Below are 18,576 nucleotides of genomic sequence, written 5' to 3' on the forward strand. Positions count from 1 at the left end.
CATGAAGAGCGAGTTATCACAGCTTATAAGTTCAATAACAAACGCTCTGTCTACCTACTTTAATATCACCACTCGCATTAAAAGCTCCGAAAAGCTTCTTCAGTTTATTTCCCGCGAGAGATCACCAAGCTGTTTTGTATGTTTCTTGCCTGGAAAGAAATGTGACTTTGAGTGTTATATCGCACCCAATCAATGATTTAGCGGCTGATTGTGGCCTCTGTGCTAATTTTTTAATATTATTGTCAATCAAATCATAATAAATCTAATGAGAAGCGCTTTAGATTTTTTATAAAAAAATTTTTTACCACCAACTTTAAATTATTTTGTGGCTTAATCAGTCACAACCACTTGATGTGACCCAGAAACAACAAAACTGAGTTAAGGAGTTTTTGCGCACATTCGTTTATCTTCAGAATGTTAAGAACTGAAAAGGTTTTTTTGTGATGTGATTGTGCCACTTTTGATAATCAATTCACAAAGTCCTTGATTGACTAATTAAATTCTGTGCTTAGGCGGTTTAAAATTTTAGTTTTGAGCAAAAACAGAGCTTTTTCTTACCTTTGAGTCTTTAGATCGTGTTTGCACTATTTAACCAACAAAAATCAGATTTGTCACGGCCCTGGTTCAACTTCCATTGGAACAATGTTTCCTTGAGGAAACACAGTATTTATCACCTATACAGAAACCACGTTATGGATTGTGCTCGCAACATGTATGCTTTTGTCGAACCGCTATCAGGATATGAAGTTCTACGTGTTGCTTTTAGCTGTTTGTAGATGTATGAATTCCTGAGTTCATCAGACACCTTCAGACAAGCCCTTTATAAAAGATTATATTGCGCTTTTGTCTTTTTTCTACCAACAGGTGAGTCCCAGTGTCTTTATTACACAGTGGTTGTTGTTGTTGTTGTGAGTTCCAACTGTTGCTTTCCCTACTGGTTGGCAAATCCGTCCTCATTATACGCAGCAAGATGCAAGCATGTCCACATGTTTCAAGTAAATATGAAATTACACTTTGACCGGTTTATTCGAGGCTAAACCCAAAACCCTTGTGTGTACAAACCAATAAGAAAATGAGTGAAACCCTTTTGAACCATGTACCAGGCGCTTGGCACCCAAATTTCTACTTTCAAAAGGTAATTTTCTACTCGTGTCTAATTAGTTCTTGTTTTGTTTTTTAAACTTGTTTATGTATTCCATCGCTACAGAAGTGAAATTGGTTTGCCTTAGAATTCTCAAAAGTGGACTTAAACGCAACCAAACTACTGCGTTGGGGGTTGACCGCTTGTCGATCGGACTTTTCTTGAGCGACACCAAAGTCTTGATCTGCACTACAATCAGAACAAGACTCCACTAATTCAGCAGATCAACCACAACTCCGCAGAAGACAGCAACACATCTGAGCGCAGCACTTGCCTTGATGACAGACGCCTTGATGGGCCAAGTGCTGATGATCAAGCTGACTCCTTTTCTCTTTTACTCCCTCAGTCATTCCAGCTCTCTCCATCTCCCACATCGGCCCAATCAGGCTAATGAGGCTCGCACTTCCTCCACCCTTTCCTGCTCGCTAAAGTGGCGATTGATTGGAGGGGTGGGGAAGCTTTTAACAAGGGAGGGGTGGGAGAGAAATAATTAGCACGAATGCGCTTTTTTTTTTTGCAAACTCCTTCAATTTAGCTTCTCTTTTTTGCTGTTTATTTACTGACCAGGACATCATTAGGGATTAACTCTCCAAGGGTATGTTAACTTCTCAATGTCAGGGTGTAAATCAATCTAAAGCCGTAAAACGCCGGCCCGCTCGCTGGATGCCGATGCCTCGCTCCTCTCAGGTCACAGCGCCCGCGAGGACGCTCAAATTGAAAGAGCGAAAGGAGCGCGAGAAGAAGCGCTGGACGAGGACGGATGTCTAACAAACCAGCAAGATAAGCTCCCCTTCCATCTCCCCACTCAAATTGAGACACAAACTGGACGTTGAAGCATTCTGCGGAAACTGGAGGCACTGAACCCTGAAAGCTCAAAATCTCCACTACACAGAGACCATTAATGTCGCGGACCCAAATGACCAGTAAAGTGGTGTTTCTGACAGTTGTACCGTAATTAACTTGGACAGATCTGGACTGGAAAAACTGGAGCAGCAGCAGCAGCACTGTCTGCAGCTAATGCGCAGAGCCTCCAAACTTCACCCGTGGCAAAGACACAGATACGGGAGGACAGAGTGGACATAACAACTTCAGCGCTGTGATGAGACGTGGAGGCGCAGATGCAAATTAGGAGAACACAAGAATTGGGTCTGCGCTTGTTAACAAACCTTAAAAAAATAAAACATGGAAAAAGAAATGCACAAGAGACAATTAAAAAAAAAAGTAGTAACACAAAGAAAAAAGTCACAATCACTTTTCCCCGTGCGACCTCATAAATGAATGTGTATAAAGTATATATACTCTGATTACACACAGCAGTGGGGCTGAGGTTCAGATGTTCTAAAGCCTTCAAGATATGAAGCTCGCCCACGGCCTCTCATTTATTTCACCAGCAGAAAGAGAAAAAGCCACTTCATGAAGGCGTGCGAGTAATTTTCTATTCATTTGATACGTCTCTGAATCATATGGAGGATTTAGTGGAAATCCTCAAAACAAATACAGCGAGCTTAAATACAAGCTCTCTCCTGAAGCTATATTACTGTAGAGGGACCAAAGTAATTACAGCGCTCACGTCTGCTTAGTTACAGACTACGACAAGAACATTAAAGATTTAAATTCAAATTACAGTGCGGAGGTCGATAAAGAAACTTTTTAATATAAAGAGCTTCCACAAAGTCCATCCCTCAACTTGGAAGACAAATACACTCACTGGCCACTTAAGTAAGGCTAAGCTGATGTGAATTTACCTTTTTCTCCCAGGAAGTCCCACTGCAATCCAGATTTCTTTCATTAGCGAGCTCTAACCAAGGCAGCGGCCATTACAAAATCAAACTAGAAAGTACACCCAACTCTCATGTCGGGCACTGTTACACCGATTTAACACCCTCCTAATGACACCTTTGCATTCATTAACGGATATTCCCATTTTTGCCTTGATAATAATTCGACGGCTCGTTGCAGGGAGCAAAAATCACCGGGTTGAAGATTTTCCTGCCTTCAGAGCTTCCTGAGCCGAATAAACTGCCGAAATCAATACTGAAATTACTCAGATCCATATGAACATGGCAGCATGGTGCGGATGCTACGGACTTATGAGCAGAACCTTCATGGTACAAATGGCATCCCTGGAGGTTCGCCGTCAGATTGGCATCTGGTGACTGTGGAGGTCATGTTGAGCACAGTGATCTGAAGCCAGCCTGAGACGACGACGGCTCTGAAGCTTTATCCTCCTGAAGTATGGACAAGCTTTGGCATTAAGGGGATCGGCACGGTCAGCAACAATACTCAAATAGGCTTTGGTGTTTACAATGATTTACAGACGGACCCAACTACACCAAGATAATAACCCCCACAGCATTACACCAACGGCTGCAGGCTGAGTTGCACATGCAAGGCAGGGTAGAGATGCAGCCGTGCTTTCATGTTGTTGGAAGCAATTTTGACGCACCACTCAAAACCAGCTCATCTCACACCGAAATCCATGACACAATGTCAATTAATCCATTAGGTCTTGAGCTTGACATGACCGGGAATGTGATGATGACTTAGAAACGATCATCGACCAGCAGAAATACATGCGGGAAAAGGTGAACTAGTGGCAGATCCAGCTCTTCGTGGAGACAAACACCACAATTATACAGAGGGAGACGTAAATGTTACCTCAAGTCTTAATGGATTGAATGACCTTTTTTTTTCTCCCCACCACAGTTTGATGCCTGAGCCATGTCAAAATGCTTCATCCATTTAATTATTGGCTGATTAGATATTTACTCTAATGAGCAGTTGAAAAGTTGCACCTAACGAGGTAGCCACTGAGTATATATCTTAAAGGGCATTTGTGATTAAGTCAGTAGTTATGTTTGCACATTAAATCCACTAATTTCAAGGTCTTTGCAGATGTGTTTTTTTTTTTACTGCACTCTGTTGCTGTGAATCCAAGATGACACCCAGCGGCTCTGCACTAATGCTTAAATCCATCCTTAAGCATTTACAAGCCTCAGAATGGTCTGAAAGGACGGCATGGCTTCCACTCCGGGCTGGTGCCTGTGCTGCAGGAGTGTCAGACATGGGGCAAAATTCAGCCGACCAGAGGGCTTAATCCTGTCCTGAGATGATCTTGCATTATGTAAAATTCATTAAAAAAAAAAAAAAAAAGATGCTTTTGTCGTGTCTGTATTTCTCTTGTTTCATTCAAATTAACTATTATAAGTTAACATACTACTTTTCAGATGATAATATATTTTTTTGCCCGATAGTAGCTCCATGCTGTCACTTTTTATTTGAGTTTCAAACACTGGATTGGCCCGGCATGGTGGAGCAGCGTTTCGCCTCACACTGAAAAGGTTGTGGCTCCAGTTACTGTCCGGGCCTTTCTGGCCAGCAACAACACCAAAGAGCGAAAAACACGCCAGTCAAAAATATTTTAATGAGTGTAAAAATCTACAGTATCCTTTGTTGAATATTGTCCAAAAATTTTCCAGGACTCGGAAGGCTCTCTTGATGAAATGAAGATATTTCCCATAACAGAGTCAAAACCTTGGAGTTTTAGACTGAGCCATTCAACCCCCAACCACTTCAAAATAATTGTTTCATTATTTCGCCCATTTTGCCTGTTTGTCTGCTCCCCGACTGCCGTTTCCTCGCTAATTGTTTTTGGCGATCATTACCAGTCACCTGATCTTTATCTATTCCCCTAATGAGCACACTCAGGGAATTTATTGGGCTTTATTGTCCAGCCATCCTGTTTTCCAACCGCCTGCATGCTGGGACCAACTGGCAGTTTTTCTGGTGTCCTGTTGCTTTTTGTTTGCTTGTTTGAACTGAGCGCCAGTGGTAAAAGTATTCTCATTCAACTACAAAGTTGAGATACTTTCACTTCAAGTGGTCATCTTATAACTCATCATTAGACCTTTGTATTTGCATTTCATCGCTGCAGATGTTGATTTGATCCATAATTGAAATCAACTCTAAGACAAGTGTTTTCATTCAACGGAAACAAAAAAAAACACCACAGTTAATTTGTAGTATTACTCATTAAAAAGTCGTCTGTCAGAATACGAGTAAACCTTGTCTTAGTATGCACTCTGCCGCCGACTCTGCCTATCATTGACACTGATGATTAAAATCCATCCAGCTCAGTACTACTCTGATGGATTTTCCAAGCACACACTCTTCTATTGGCTTTTGCGCGGCAAATCCTCTTTACACTTAAAAAAAAAAAAACTAAAAGGTTATTTCTACATTTGGCACACGCACAATGCTGAGTACTCTAACACTGAGCTGGTTTAGTAGCTGGTGGTCATGGCATGGCCACGTTTGACAGCACATCATATTTACTCTGAATCCGGAGCTGCATCAGCAATGCCAATTTGCCTCTGGAAGTGCTTGTGTGTACAGACAGTTGACGGGCATATTGTAAGAACGTGTCCATTAGTGATGCCTCACGAAACACTAAGTCAGCGCGGTGGGGATACTTGCTATAGGAACTCGAGCTGAGAAAGTACAGTTACTACGGCGGGGAGGAGCGGAGCTGCTCATGTGGGATCTGGAACCAGCTCCTCAGGAGGAGCATATCAGTCCGTTTTAACTCAACAAGGAAACATTAGTCCTGGTTTAATCGTGTTTGCAAATGCACATAATCCGCAGAAAGCTAGTTGCACATCGTTATTGTTGAGTTATCTAAATCCGAGCAACACTAATGCATCAAAAACACACGCCGGTGCATTAATAATTCATAGTATCAGTTTTGGGGATTTCTTAGGGCACTCACACACACATGCAAAATGTTTGTCTGCCACAGCAAACTTGGCGTGACATTTTGCATCTTGTAATATGAGCCTGTCCTAAGAGGAGCTGACAAGTGCTCGAGGGTAGATGTATGGTAACTGCAGCAAACAGAGAGCGAGAGAACATAGACTGTGGGGCCCGAGAGACCTCGGTAGCATGAGCGCTCTCTGTTCTGGGATTTCCATCACCTCCTCAGACTGCTGTTAATACCAGAGAGCCTGAGTGGATCATAACAAGCTGCCTCCCCTGATTAAAGTTGTAGATAAGTGACTCGGTGATAAACTGGCAGTCATCTCAGGATGAAATACAGCCTTGAAAACACTAAGTCCAGTGGCGGGGGGGGGGGACAAAAAAAAAACTACAGCTGGCTACAACTTGATTATCCTCTAATAACTGCAACATGATGTACATACTTAAAACAAACTATCAACAGCTTAAGCAGCTTGAGCTGGACTAGATACAGTGGCATTCAAAGAAGATCTGCGAGTGAGAAAAAAAAAATAAAAAATCACTTAATCCTTGGCCTGATGCTGGAAAATCCCTTGAAAAGTGTTTAGACATGCAAAGATTCCCACTGTATGTCCTCTATTGCTTCTAGTCAAATCAAGAAAATGCCGCTCAGGTGAAATGCGAGAAATAATTTTAGCCGCTCAGGCCTGACAATCTTCCATACACGCTGGAGAAGCGTGGTGAAAGCATGGACGTCTGCCAGGGTGATTTTGGCGCTAAACACAACGCTAAGCCTCATTGACAAAGCCAGCTAAGAATCAGTGAAGCCTCGCAGAAGGAGTGTGACGCTGTGCCACGGTGGGATATTGCTGTTGTAAGGGGCTCCACCTGCAGAGCCGCGGGTCTTTCCCTGTTTCATCCTCTTAAAATCACCAAACAGGATCACGGAGCACATCTCTCTCACCTTTCTCCTCCAGCTGTTCTACCCGATGTCCTGCTGCCTGTCTGAGTCCCCTCATCCATGACTTCCCATCACCCCAATCCCTTCATCCTCCATAACCCATAAGCCCCGCAACCAGCGCCAGTGCAGCCATCGGCCATTTTCAAACAGGGACCACTGTGGAATCAATAAAAGATGCTTCACCGCGGGCTTGAATTTATATTTCGCCCCATGGAAGCACCCAAGCTCAAAAAACACCAATGTTCAATTATTAACCCTTCTCCCATGCATATACACTTATACTACACACATATCAAATGAATTCTTTGAATTTTAATATATGCTGTTTATATATAGCTACTCGATCTGTCCAATGGCTTTAACCATAAATTTCACATCAGTACATCGTTACCGTGTCACATGCTGAAAGCTCCTTAATGCAAAATTGGGTTTCAACACAGCACAAGAGGTAAAGTCTTGACCCAACTGGGACCGTTTTCACAAACAATAGGGCCGCGCCTGACTAATTATCTTCAAATAGCTATTTAGATTTTAAATTTTTTGCTGTTTTTTTTTTTTTGATTAATGTGATATACAATCCATCATTTTGACATACGATACCATGAATTCTGAAAATTGCAAGTAAATACGCCGTCTTGCTCATCTTCTGAAATTATTCAGAGGTTAACACAAAAAGCTGATTAATAATTTCAGGACCGTCTGATAGGACAAAAGGGAAAATGATTAAATAAGCATTAAGAAGTTTGTACTCTGATGTACTGTTTTGAGTAATATGCATTTTTTTTCTTTTTTAATTTGGTCAACCAATATTATGCCTGATATTTTGATAGTTGATGATCCCTGCTGCTTCCATGCTCTTACCCAGATGTATACATTCAGGTCAGCATCATTTTCTGAATATGAGATTGAATAGTATTACCCTGATACAAAAATGTAGAACATTTCATTCTTGCCGTGAGTGATTTATTTGACTGGATATTATCCTTCGACTTTGAGCTGAGTCTTCTTCTGACCTCTGTATTGACGGCGCACCTGAACTTTTATTATTATTCTCCATGAGTCGAGTTTCAGGGTTTGATCTGCATCTCAAGTTAATTCTTTGAATGCCTTCAAGCTTTCTAAGTGCACCATTAATCACAACCGGCTACTTCTTGTGCTTGCAATTTACAAACTTTTCTTGAGAAGTGTTTGTCCTTCTCGAACTTCTAAAAAAAAAAAAAAAAAAAAACCAGATGTTGGACTGACGATCCACTGAGACTTGTAGGCGACACATGAAACGCTGCTCTCTTGAGGCTTCGCCATGTTTCGACGTATCTCATCTGCTATCTGTCGCCTCATCCGTCCATCCAACGCTTTCTTTAGCAGTCTATTCAGGAGAGGTTACAGTGGAGTCTACAGACGCTCTCTCATCCTGCCTGTCAGCTGCCAGAGAAGAAAACTATGGCCTCTAATCTTGTATCTCTCAGCTGCTGCCGCAGCGCGTAGGTTACCTGCACCGTCCAACAGCTTTATCTCTGACCGGCAAAAGAAAACCTGAGACAGAGAAACACACACACACATACACACACACGCACACACCAGGACATCTGCTGAGAAAACACTTGCAAACACACCCAACTCACACAGACATCATACTGTGCATACACACACACACACACACACACACACACACACGTACAGCAGCAGGTGCAGTTGTGTGCAGGTGTGAACATGGAGAACATACATGCATGCTGTCCTCCTGATACACTTGAGCACTAATGCGAGGGTGAGACAAACACACCAGGTAAACAGGCACCAGACACACTCCCACCGACTCTCAGCAAAGCAGAAATTGTGAGGATGACACGTGCACTCAGGACGGAGATAGGACCGGAATATGCTTTATCACTTGACGGTGCGCGGCTTAATTTTAGGGACAGTTTTTTATAGTCTTGCCTGAAAGATTTATCAGCCGACTGTGCTGCTGCATTTACTCTAACACACCGAGTTAGCTCTAATGGGGTAAAAAAAAAAAAAAAGGAATTGCTCTAGAAATAGCAGGAGAAGCTCAGTCTTTACTTCTTTTGACTCAAATTTCACTTTTGTGTGGAGGAAACTGGGCCCCAGAATGATTGCTGTTTAATGTCAAAATGCGATAAACGCCACGGCGGCTGAGAGTGAGAGGTGAAATGGGAATGAGGAATAAAACTTTTGTGAGTGAAAAAGCAGCTCAGTAGAGCTCAGCAAAATTTGCATTTAATCAATTTGAAAAAAATGTTTTAATGCAAACTTAGTTGCTGAGATGTTGTGTCTCACACACACATACACACACACACACACACACAGACACACACACACACACACACACACACACACACACACACACACACACCAAGAACTCATCACTCCGACGACATTTCATTGTGCAATCCATCTTAATCAGCTTGCCCATCAGAGACAATATATCCTCCCCTCCATCTCGCATTCCTTCTCCGGACGGAGTGATTGAGGGGTGTAAAGAGGAGGATGTTTCTGCCCACCGTCCCCTCCCCCCCAACGTATGCCCCCACCCTCCACACCAGGACGGCTCTTAAGTGCTTGTGGGTTTTTATGTTTGTAGTGTTTTATAGGAGTGGGCAGAAGCCAGGGGCTGTAAAAGTGCTGGGGGGTGGGGGGGGCGGGGGGTGGGGGGCGGGGGGTGGAGAGAGAGATGAAGGAGGAGTAGGAGGTGGAGTGGAGAGTTACTGTAAATCCAATCTTTATTGAGAGAGACACGAACGACAAACAGCGTCCGCCAAGCCTCCCTCCAACGCCCCTGCTTACCTGATCAATGGCTGCTGAGTGAGGAGAGGCGGAGCAGGAAGGAGGAGACGGCGTGAAACGGCCGGTAGCTGAGGGCACGTTCACAATATGGCAGGTTATGGTTTAAGTTATACAAACTCACGCTCAGTTGTCTGTGAGTGTGGTTGCTCTGTGAACCCTGGGGTGCGCAGAAGCGCAGAAGCAGCAATCAAACGGACTTTGACGCCGTTTCGTTTGAGTTCGATCAAAAACGATCAAAGACAAGTTGTAACAGGTGCCGAGCTGTGGTCCGTTTGCATCCTTTACACCGATGAGCGCCACTGCGACAGCTGTTTTCACTCTTTAGACATTTATTAGTAATTGTGAGCTCTCAAAAAAAATCATTCATCAACATAGGCTAATACAGACCCTACACCTGATGGAAGAGGACAAAAGTCTCTCTTAGAAAATCTGACACTAAGTATAGCATATTGTTTTTATTTCAGCAGAGGGGGATAAGATAAAGATCATTTGCTGTGAAAAATAAGAAAACTATTCCCACTGGAGTTGCAAAACAGGCCATGTTTAGTTAACTGGCCTATTTTATTTATTCAACATGAAACCTTCGTCTTCTTTACCGCTTCCTGTGGGCTGAAATAAAAAGATTTTAAGAACCGATTTATCGACCTGTTTTATCCACAAAAAAATAAAAAAATTTGGGGACTACATCAATGCTGTTGCCAACATTTTTCTGCATCCGTATGAAAATGTTCGTCGTCAATGCTACACAAACATGATTAAAAATGCATTCAGCAATTTATTTATTTTTTTCTCCTGCTTTGGTTTGGATCCCAGCCCAGTGATAAACCGATGATCTGTCCAGGATATGCCTCGCCTTCTCTCCCGGTGTCAGCCAGGATGGGCTCCAGCTCCCCGCCACCTTAACTCAGATAAGGCAGGTGGAGAAAATGGACGGCTGGATGGTTTTGAAATCGAAAAACAGCACCACAACTGTGAACAAAGCCAAAGCTTCCACCTGTTAATTCGTGGGTGTTCAGTGCTCTTTTGTCTGCATCTGAACGCACCCATGGGCACGAGTGAGTGTTTCTCTTCATATCCACATGTGTGTGTTTTTGACTGTATGTAATCAATTGCTCACCAGCGGCCAAGCTTGGAAGCCCCCCTCCAACCTACCAACCACTCTGCCAGTATAGCGTATAATTGGCCACAGTTGGCTTCAATTGAATGTTTGCTGCCTCAGGGGCTAAATGATGCTCCGAGGCCTTTCAGAGCAGCCAGAGAATATTCACAACACTCCCCGCCACATGTCAGGAACCACAGGCGCGAGTCTGGCTGCGTTCTAACAAAAAAAAAAAAAAAAAAATATTTTTTTTGCCATTTGATCTGCAACAAGAGGATAAGTTTGCAGCTTGGTCGACCGCGAACGAGCCGCGTTTGCTGAAGTTCTCCTGATTTTAATGTCACGTCTCTTTAAGTGCCACCGACATCACTCAAAGACTCTGAGTCAATCAGTTAGTCAGTGAGTGAAAAGGTCAGCCGCTTAGTCAACAAAATGACTGCGGAGACAGTCGGCGGGCGAGCCAATCAGTCAGGCGGGAAGAGAAGACCGGACTCTGCGGCCCAAAGCTCCTTTGAGGGTACCCGGTACCTGCTTGTTGCCATGGCGATGCAGCCTGAGATTTAAATACTAGCCCGTGTCCTCTCTCTCTGCCTCGCTTTTTATCTTCTTTTCACTCCTTCAGACTCCCCTCTTGCTTTTTGTCAGTCAGTGTGCCGACTCCCCGTCTCTCAGTCATGTTTCCTCCGGCGCTGTCGAGTTTCGCAGCCTCCTCCTTTCACCTTGTCTCGTCCTCTCCGCTAAATGACACTTTACTAGCTGTTTTCCTCTTGTTAATTCCACGCTACTTTGCATCCCGCGACTCTGTAAAAAGCTCTTGTAAAACACACACACACACACTGTAACACACAGTCGCCTCTTCAGACACACTGACAGCCAGCCACCGCACACGAACACATCCCAACTTAGACACACTCACTCTCACACACAAACACACACACACACACAGGTACAAGCCGTAAATGAGTCAGTGGATATTCATTGGAAGTTGGCACGGCGTACGGCGTGTGACAGTCAGCTGCCAATGGAAATCCATCATTTTCCGCCGAAGCCTCATCATCAAGCATCATTTAGGCGTGCTGGCCTGCTGCACTCTCCCCTGATGCATCCTCGTGCCAAGGCAACGATTAAATTCACCCCAAATGCCCAAACAGCCCCGTGGGAAAAGAAGTCTGGATGAATGAACTGGCTTCTGGCTCCATCTAATGGTCACTGGAAATACTCTGAGACGTTTTTCAGCTTCATAATTTGAAATACGCAAAACAAACCATGTTACGATTACACTAACGCAGATGACCTCTTTCCATTTTTATCGTGCAGAGAAATCACTATTATGTGCGGTAGTAGACGATTTGTTCCTATCATTTATGGCATTCATAGTTGAAACAGATTTATCTGATGTGTTTTTCCAACTATTCCGCTGGCTCGTCAATTGAAAGCCCCCTGACATTTTATGTCAATACAAGTGTTTTGGAGCTTTCAGCGAGATAATTTTCCCTGCCTGGGGCTGTTTTACACAGATTTCCTGAGGGAAACATTTCTTTCATTTTTCATAAAGTGCCCACTTTTCAAAATGCTGCTTAGTTATTTTACAGAGAATAATCTCATACGGTCATCGAACAATGACCACCACTGCTGTTTTCCAAGATAAGTTGGAGCCCTAATAATTGCATTGAGTTTCTCTTGTTTTGTTTTTTTGCTTTTGCTTGCGTCTCTCCGTATCTGTCCAAAGACGATATTCACAGTTAGCAGGAAGCCAGATTCTTCTGTTTACATGCTGTTTGAGATCCAGCAGGTCAGGATTTGGCACAGACCTTTTTAAACGTCGGCGCAAACATCTCATCGTGTTCAAGTCCGATTCCCTGATATGCAGGCAGGAGTAGATCCACATTATCAGGTTGTGTTAGTGCAAAACAGAAACTACATGTACTTTAAAGTCCAGTTTTAGGAAGACTAATGCATTAATAGTGTCGGACAGGTGTGATCTCGTTAAAAACACTACTACTGCACAAGTAGGCAAAGCGGTGATCTATGAACTAGAACAAATAATCCAATAGACAAAACACAAATACTGTATCTGTTGGATTAAAAAAAAAAAAAACTGACATAACCTTAAATGAGACAGACAAGAAGTGGGGATATTATGATGATAGGGATAAAGTTTCAGAAACATTGAAGGGTCACAATACGTTTGAGGTACTGCAAAGAATCTAATCCTAAATATAACCACAATATTTCCAGATCATTTAATTGGTAGAAACCATACCTGGTATCGGCTGATTAAATCGAAGGAGTCTGTGGGATTTTTAAAGTTTTTCTCAAAGAAGTCGGTACATAATTGCATCGGCATTGAGATGCAACATAAACTTCAGCTCTGTTAAAAGTTTCCAGGGTACTACTCAGGGTACTACTCAGGGTACTATTCAGGGTACTATTCAGGGTACTATTCAGGGTACTATTCAGGGTACTATTCAGGGTACTATTCAGCAATGGCTCTCAATCTTCATGTTCTTGTGTTCTTGTGTATTCCATTTGTCTTGTAGTGAAACTTTTTCATTGTATTGCAATTGAGCGAGATAAGGTAAATATTATGAAGCGTATTTTGTTTTTTTACTTTTCCATGCATGAGACGATCCAAACACTTCCAGCTTGCAGCACACATACCTGCATTGACAATCGCGCCAACCTCCAGCTTGGTGATGTCGCCGCTGTATACGGAAATCTTATTGTCCAGTTGTTCATTTCTCGGGTAGAGATTCAACTTGGCACCACCTGATAACGAGATACATATGAACAGTGCATTTAATTTTCTATCAACCTGGTTAATAAGTGTTAGAAACGTGTTTCTAATCTTAAAAATGAGAATGAGAGAAATGTAACGCTTTCAATATAAATGACGAGAGAAGGACTTTGCACAATATTCTTTATCATTACTATTATTATTGATTCAGATATTTAAGTTTTTATGGGTTTTTAAAGCTTCTTCCAAAGCTGTTCTTTGAATGGCATTTGAGACTACAGTGGAACACAAACATTCCTGATGGATAGTAAAAAACGAGTTGCATACATAAAGAGGTTGATGCACAATACTCGCATGCATTCCTACTTAAGTAGCAACCTTTATTATTTGGGGGGAAAAAAGAAGCCATACACTCAGTTTAAGTTATTCTATGTCTTCATTTTAAGAGAAAATTGTGGTTTAATTTTCATGCATATGTTTGATAGATTTTTTTTGGGGGGGGGGGGAAACACATTCGTCTTAAACACCGATGGCGTATTGTCATTACTTAGTCAAAGTGTATAAACTGAGGTTTTTGAAGGGTAGCTTGTGGTTTATAGATAGAAAGACAGACAGTCATTCAGATAGATAGATATAGACCTATTTGCACACACTAGAAATACATATATACATACTGTACACACATATAAGACAAATCTCTTTGCATTATTTCAAGCAAGTAATTTTAAAAAAGATGATTTTTCTACTTCCATGATTGATGAATACTGATATTGGTATGTATTGATTCAAGAAATGATATAAACCTAAGATGCGGATAGTTCTCATGATTTGGAAATGTGAAGTCGCTGTAGATTCCTTGTTGTGATATCTGATGGCAGCACAAGTTTTCATTTGTCTCCGACTGCCTCACCGCGGCTTCTATCTGACTCTGAACAAAGCCGGTGGTAGCGGTGACTGATGGTGGGTGTCTGACCTGCTGCGGGAGTCCACACCGGGATGTCATCCAGCGCCACAAAGGCAGACGTCCTGTAGAGTGGTCGCCTGTCCGCCAGAGACATCAAGTAGTCTGAGAGAGAAGTTAGAGAAAGACATCAGGCAGTAAATAATCTGGCAGCTTGAACATTTTTTTTTATTTTTATCATTTCACAGCACCAAATTAAAGAATTGCTTTAAAAATAAAAAACAGTATCTGGAAAGGTACACACCTCAAAGAACCAACAACAACTGTAAAATGACAACAAACACTTACAAACTTAAAGAAAAAAGTGAGTAAAGCTAATAAAGCTACATTGAGCAACCCTTAAAGGGGTCATATTATGCAAAATTCACTTTGTAATGGTTAGTGAGACCATGTCTAAGTGTTAGAAAGCTATATAATATGATTCCTATAATGTTCAGCCCAAATTCCCAAAAACCTGGAACAATATACAAAAGATAAAACTCTTCGAATGTTACTATTTTTGACAAATGCCTTTCGATATTGAAGACCACAAATGTTTACAGGATGCCTTATCTGACACAGAGGTTCCTTCATATTCCCTGAATCTTTGATGACATGAAACACAGTAAATATTGGAAGTTAAAAGTGGAAATTGAAAATTTATCAACATCTGGCCATTTTCCTTTAACAATGCCTTTCTAATATGCTCATCATTTTATGGTTTTTAATTTTTTTTTTTATAAATAACCTCCTCCACTTGGTTGTTTTATTATCAGTGCACCTTAGATGTGCCCCGTTGTCTTGTCAATTGCAATACTTCCTGTAGATTTCTATGCACACTATCATGATAAAAACCTTTTTAAAATTGGGATTGTGCTTTGCTTTTCAGTGTCATGCCAGTGTCAATGACAGCATGACTATATGAAAGCTAAATGTGACGTTTTCTGATTTATAATAATAAACCATTGTTATCATACCAACCACTTTTCTTATATATTTCAGGCCTGGTGTGTCCTTTTGTTAAATTGGAGCACCTGCCCCTTCAAAGGTCTATGCACGTCCCTGATAATAAACCTTTTATTTGTATAGCGGCTTTTATGACACTCAAGGACACCTTACATCATCAGATAAAAAAAAAAAAGAAAAAGATGTAGCCCACATGTATTTGTCCTGTACTGATTTCAGTTTTGTCGTGCGTTCTACACAATATTATGGTTTATAAACAGAAGGTCTCCAGAACACAGCACAGAGTTAAAAAATCTATAACAATTCTGTATATTGACATTTCTACGTCTGAGAAATCTTGCTCTTTATGGACAAACGGATCTGTTTGTATGATGTTTTGTGTGACCCGTGGATTAAGATGTGTGACTTTCAAAATAAAACCAGACTGCAGACAGGCATGTTGAATCTGTTTACAGCTGGACAGGTGATACTTGAGTGTTACTCGAGAAGATTACACTCTCTGGGGCCTGGGTTGAGCACTCTCACCCTTGATCTCCCTCCAGTCCCCCTCTGCGGAGTCCAGGTCAACTTTTCGGGCCATGGCGGTGATGGCTCCTGTGTGGACGGACTGAACCAGAACGGCTGCGCTCAATCCGAGGGCAGCACCGAGGGCGAACCTGCCCAGCCAGCCTGTCCTTCCCCCGCTGGTAGAGGGAGGGTGGTTCCACTGGCCGGATTTCCAAAGCGCGGCTGCTGTACTGGTGGAGAACGTGTTTGCTTGACGGGCAGAGGAAATATGGCTCCGCGAAGCACTTGTTGCTGGGGGCTTCCCGGAGGCGACTGCGGGCTTGAACCTGACACCGGCCCGGGACAACGGGCCGGGGACGCTCGGCAGGGCTCTGGTGACTGAAAGTCGAGCTGATATTTGCAGCGCCATGCCAGACTGACAGCGAGCGGGGAGATTAACGGGTCAAATTAAGTGTGTGAGTGAAGTGGAGCACCCGTAAGGTTTCGTTTTCGATATGATTACACGCCTCCCTCACTTCTCATGTGCCATTTTTGTTTAGGAAGTAAGGTGTGGAATGTACCATTTAGAGGGGTGTCCGACTACTGTTTTTAAAAGATTACGTATAAAAGCAACCGATAAAATACATGAACATATAGATATGTAAATAATAATAACAATTATTGATACAGAAGGCAATTGGGCGTTTTAAGAAATCAGCAGTCCTCCTATATTAATTGTCAAATCCATTGTCCTCCACTGCTCTGTTGTTAAATGAAAGAACCGGAACCGAGGTTCAAGTTTGTGCTTACTTCGCGATCGTCGGAAATGTAGCAATCACCCGGCAAAACACGGAAAGTGAATTATAACTTCAGTCGTAAAATTCCAGTTATCTAGACGGTGTGCATTTGGTCTTCAGTCTTGAAACACATAATCTCCTCATTTTAGCATAGAAACTCTGTAACTCATCCTCAAACAGCTAAACGCCTGGCGTCAAACAAATTACACAGTGACCGTTCCTACAAATAGCTTGACCCTGAAGTATACACAATAGTGTAATCCTGTCGATACATCCGAACTCGACCCTAATTGATGTAATCGATTTTTAAGATTTTTCCTCATAGTTTACTGCCCCCCCCCCCCAAAATTTTTTTTTTTATAATAATAATAATTGTGGTGTGGAGTTTGCATGTTCTTCCTAAGCCTGCATTGGTTTTCTGAAATATTAAAAATAGTCTATCCGTTTAGAATGAACAAGAGACAAAGCAGACTGAGGTAAAGCTCAGTTTTAGTCTATTCAGATTGATCAGTGACAATATCAGATAAATTGATCTTTTGCATCACTTGCACTGAAAATTTACAAGTAATTCTCCATTTCTTGCTTGGCTTACATGTCATTAACAACAGGGCAGTTCTTTCCCGCATTTGTTTTTCACTTTACATGTTTGTGATTGACCCCACTACTCAGCATCCTACCACTATCCATTTTCTGCCGATGAAAGAAAATCTTACATGCATTCAAAGTCTTCAGATTCGTGCAACTTTGAATGACATTAAAAAAAAAATCTTAAATACAATATGAAGGAAACTAATGTTCTAGTGTCTTAAATGTTCACGAGCTTTAAAATCTTGTCCATCTTAGAAGCAATGGTATCTAGGCTTCTTTAAAAATTTGCTTTTGTTGCTGACCTGTGTTTTGATAATCCGGTGACTCATGCTGAAAAATGGGTGATTATGTCATCCGCAGACCTCCCAAAAGTTTCCACTTTTTCTTTATGAATTTTGCCTGTGATCAGTGTGAAGCTTGTCTTTCAAATCGCCACTTCATCTCCTTGTTATATTTGAGCAAAGGACTGCTGCCACTGTTATCTTAGGAACCAAAAGACAGAACGATAACTCCCCCTGTGCCGGCTCCCTGTGAAATGCCTTTGAATTTCTTTGAGCATGGTAACAATCCCTCGATTCCCAATGCAGTAGGCATCCTCCTGACATTAATGGATTGATCTCAGTCGGTCAGCTTGAGTTCTTACCAGGTGAATAAAGGTAACAGAGTGTTTGCAGTGAGAACGTTTATATTATGGGGCTCTCAACCTGCAGAAAACACATGCCATTGCGTTGGTTTTCAAATCAGCTTTTTTTTAAACCTTCAGCTCTAAATTGTTTACTCTAAATTAAAAAGAGTATACAGTATCTCTGCAATGAAAAAGTTTATTTCAATAATGTTGGTGTCCAAGTAAAAGGGCAGAGTATTATCATGCTCGTGGGTTGATGATGTGACGTGTAGTTTTGTTATTCATTTGGTGGTTGCTGATGTTGTGTTTGGAGCATGTTGAAATTGCTTATGGATGTGTGTCGCCACATTTCGGCTTTTTAATTTGATGTGTGACATCACTGTATCTTTCTCACGATTAATGCATTCTTTCATGCTGTTTGTTGCAGAGCTTCTTTTTTTTAATGTTCATAGCAATGTGTGATCTTCCTTTAATATATTTATAGTGAATGTCTTTTAATCAATTTAAATGTTTTCTGTGTCCTTTTTTTAATTTCTTAATTTTATCATCAGCCATTTTTTTAATATAACTTGACAATTTGTCATTTTCCCCCTGACACCTTCTGTTTTTTGTCTTTAGGTTTCCAGAATTTTATCACATGTGATGCCACATAAATGCTTTTCATGATTGATTTTTTACAGAGCTCCTCATCTGGCAAGTT

At 41.8% G+C, this 18,576-nt stretch overlaps 1 protein-coding gene across 2 annotated transcripts in view; it reads right to left on the reverse strand.

The window, feature by feature from the left end:
• The window catches only part of macrod1 (mono-ADP ribosylhydrolase 1), a 127,171-nt gene extending 110,745 nt beyond the window's left edge, over positions 1-16,426 (reverse strand). The window contains exons 1-3 of one of the 2 annotated variants that reach the window (XM_080465000.1): positions 15,906-16,426; positions 14,448-14,540; positions 13,399-13,506 (exon numbers count right to left, since the gene is read on the reverse strand). In XM_080465000.1, coding sequence (XP_080321126.1) covers positions 13,399-13,506; positions 14,448-14,540; positions 15,906-16,296 — 592 coding nt within the window. In that variant the 5' untranslated portion in view covers positions 16,297-16,426. The remainder of the gene's footprint in view (positions 1-13,398; positions 13,507-14,447; positions 14,541-15,905) is intronic. The other variant, XM_080465001.1, reaches the window with a different exon arrangement.
• Between the last annotated feature and the right edge of the window lie 2,150 nt (positions 16,427-18,576).

Source organism: Lipophrys pholis, assembly GCF_963383615.2.
Source record: "Lipophrys pholis genome assembly, chromosome: 6".
In the NCBI taxonomy this organism is placed as follows: domain Eukaryota; kingdom Metazoa; phylum Chordata; class Actinopteri; order Blenniiformes; family Blenniidae; genus Lipophrys; species Lipophrys pholis.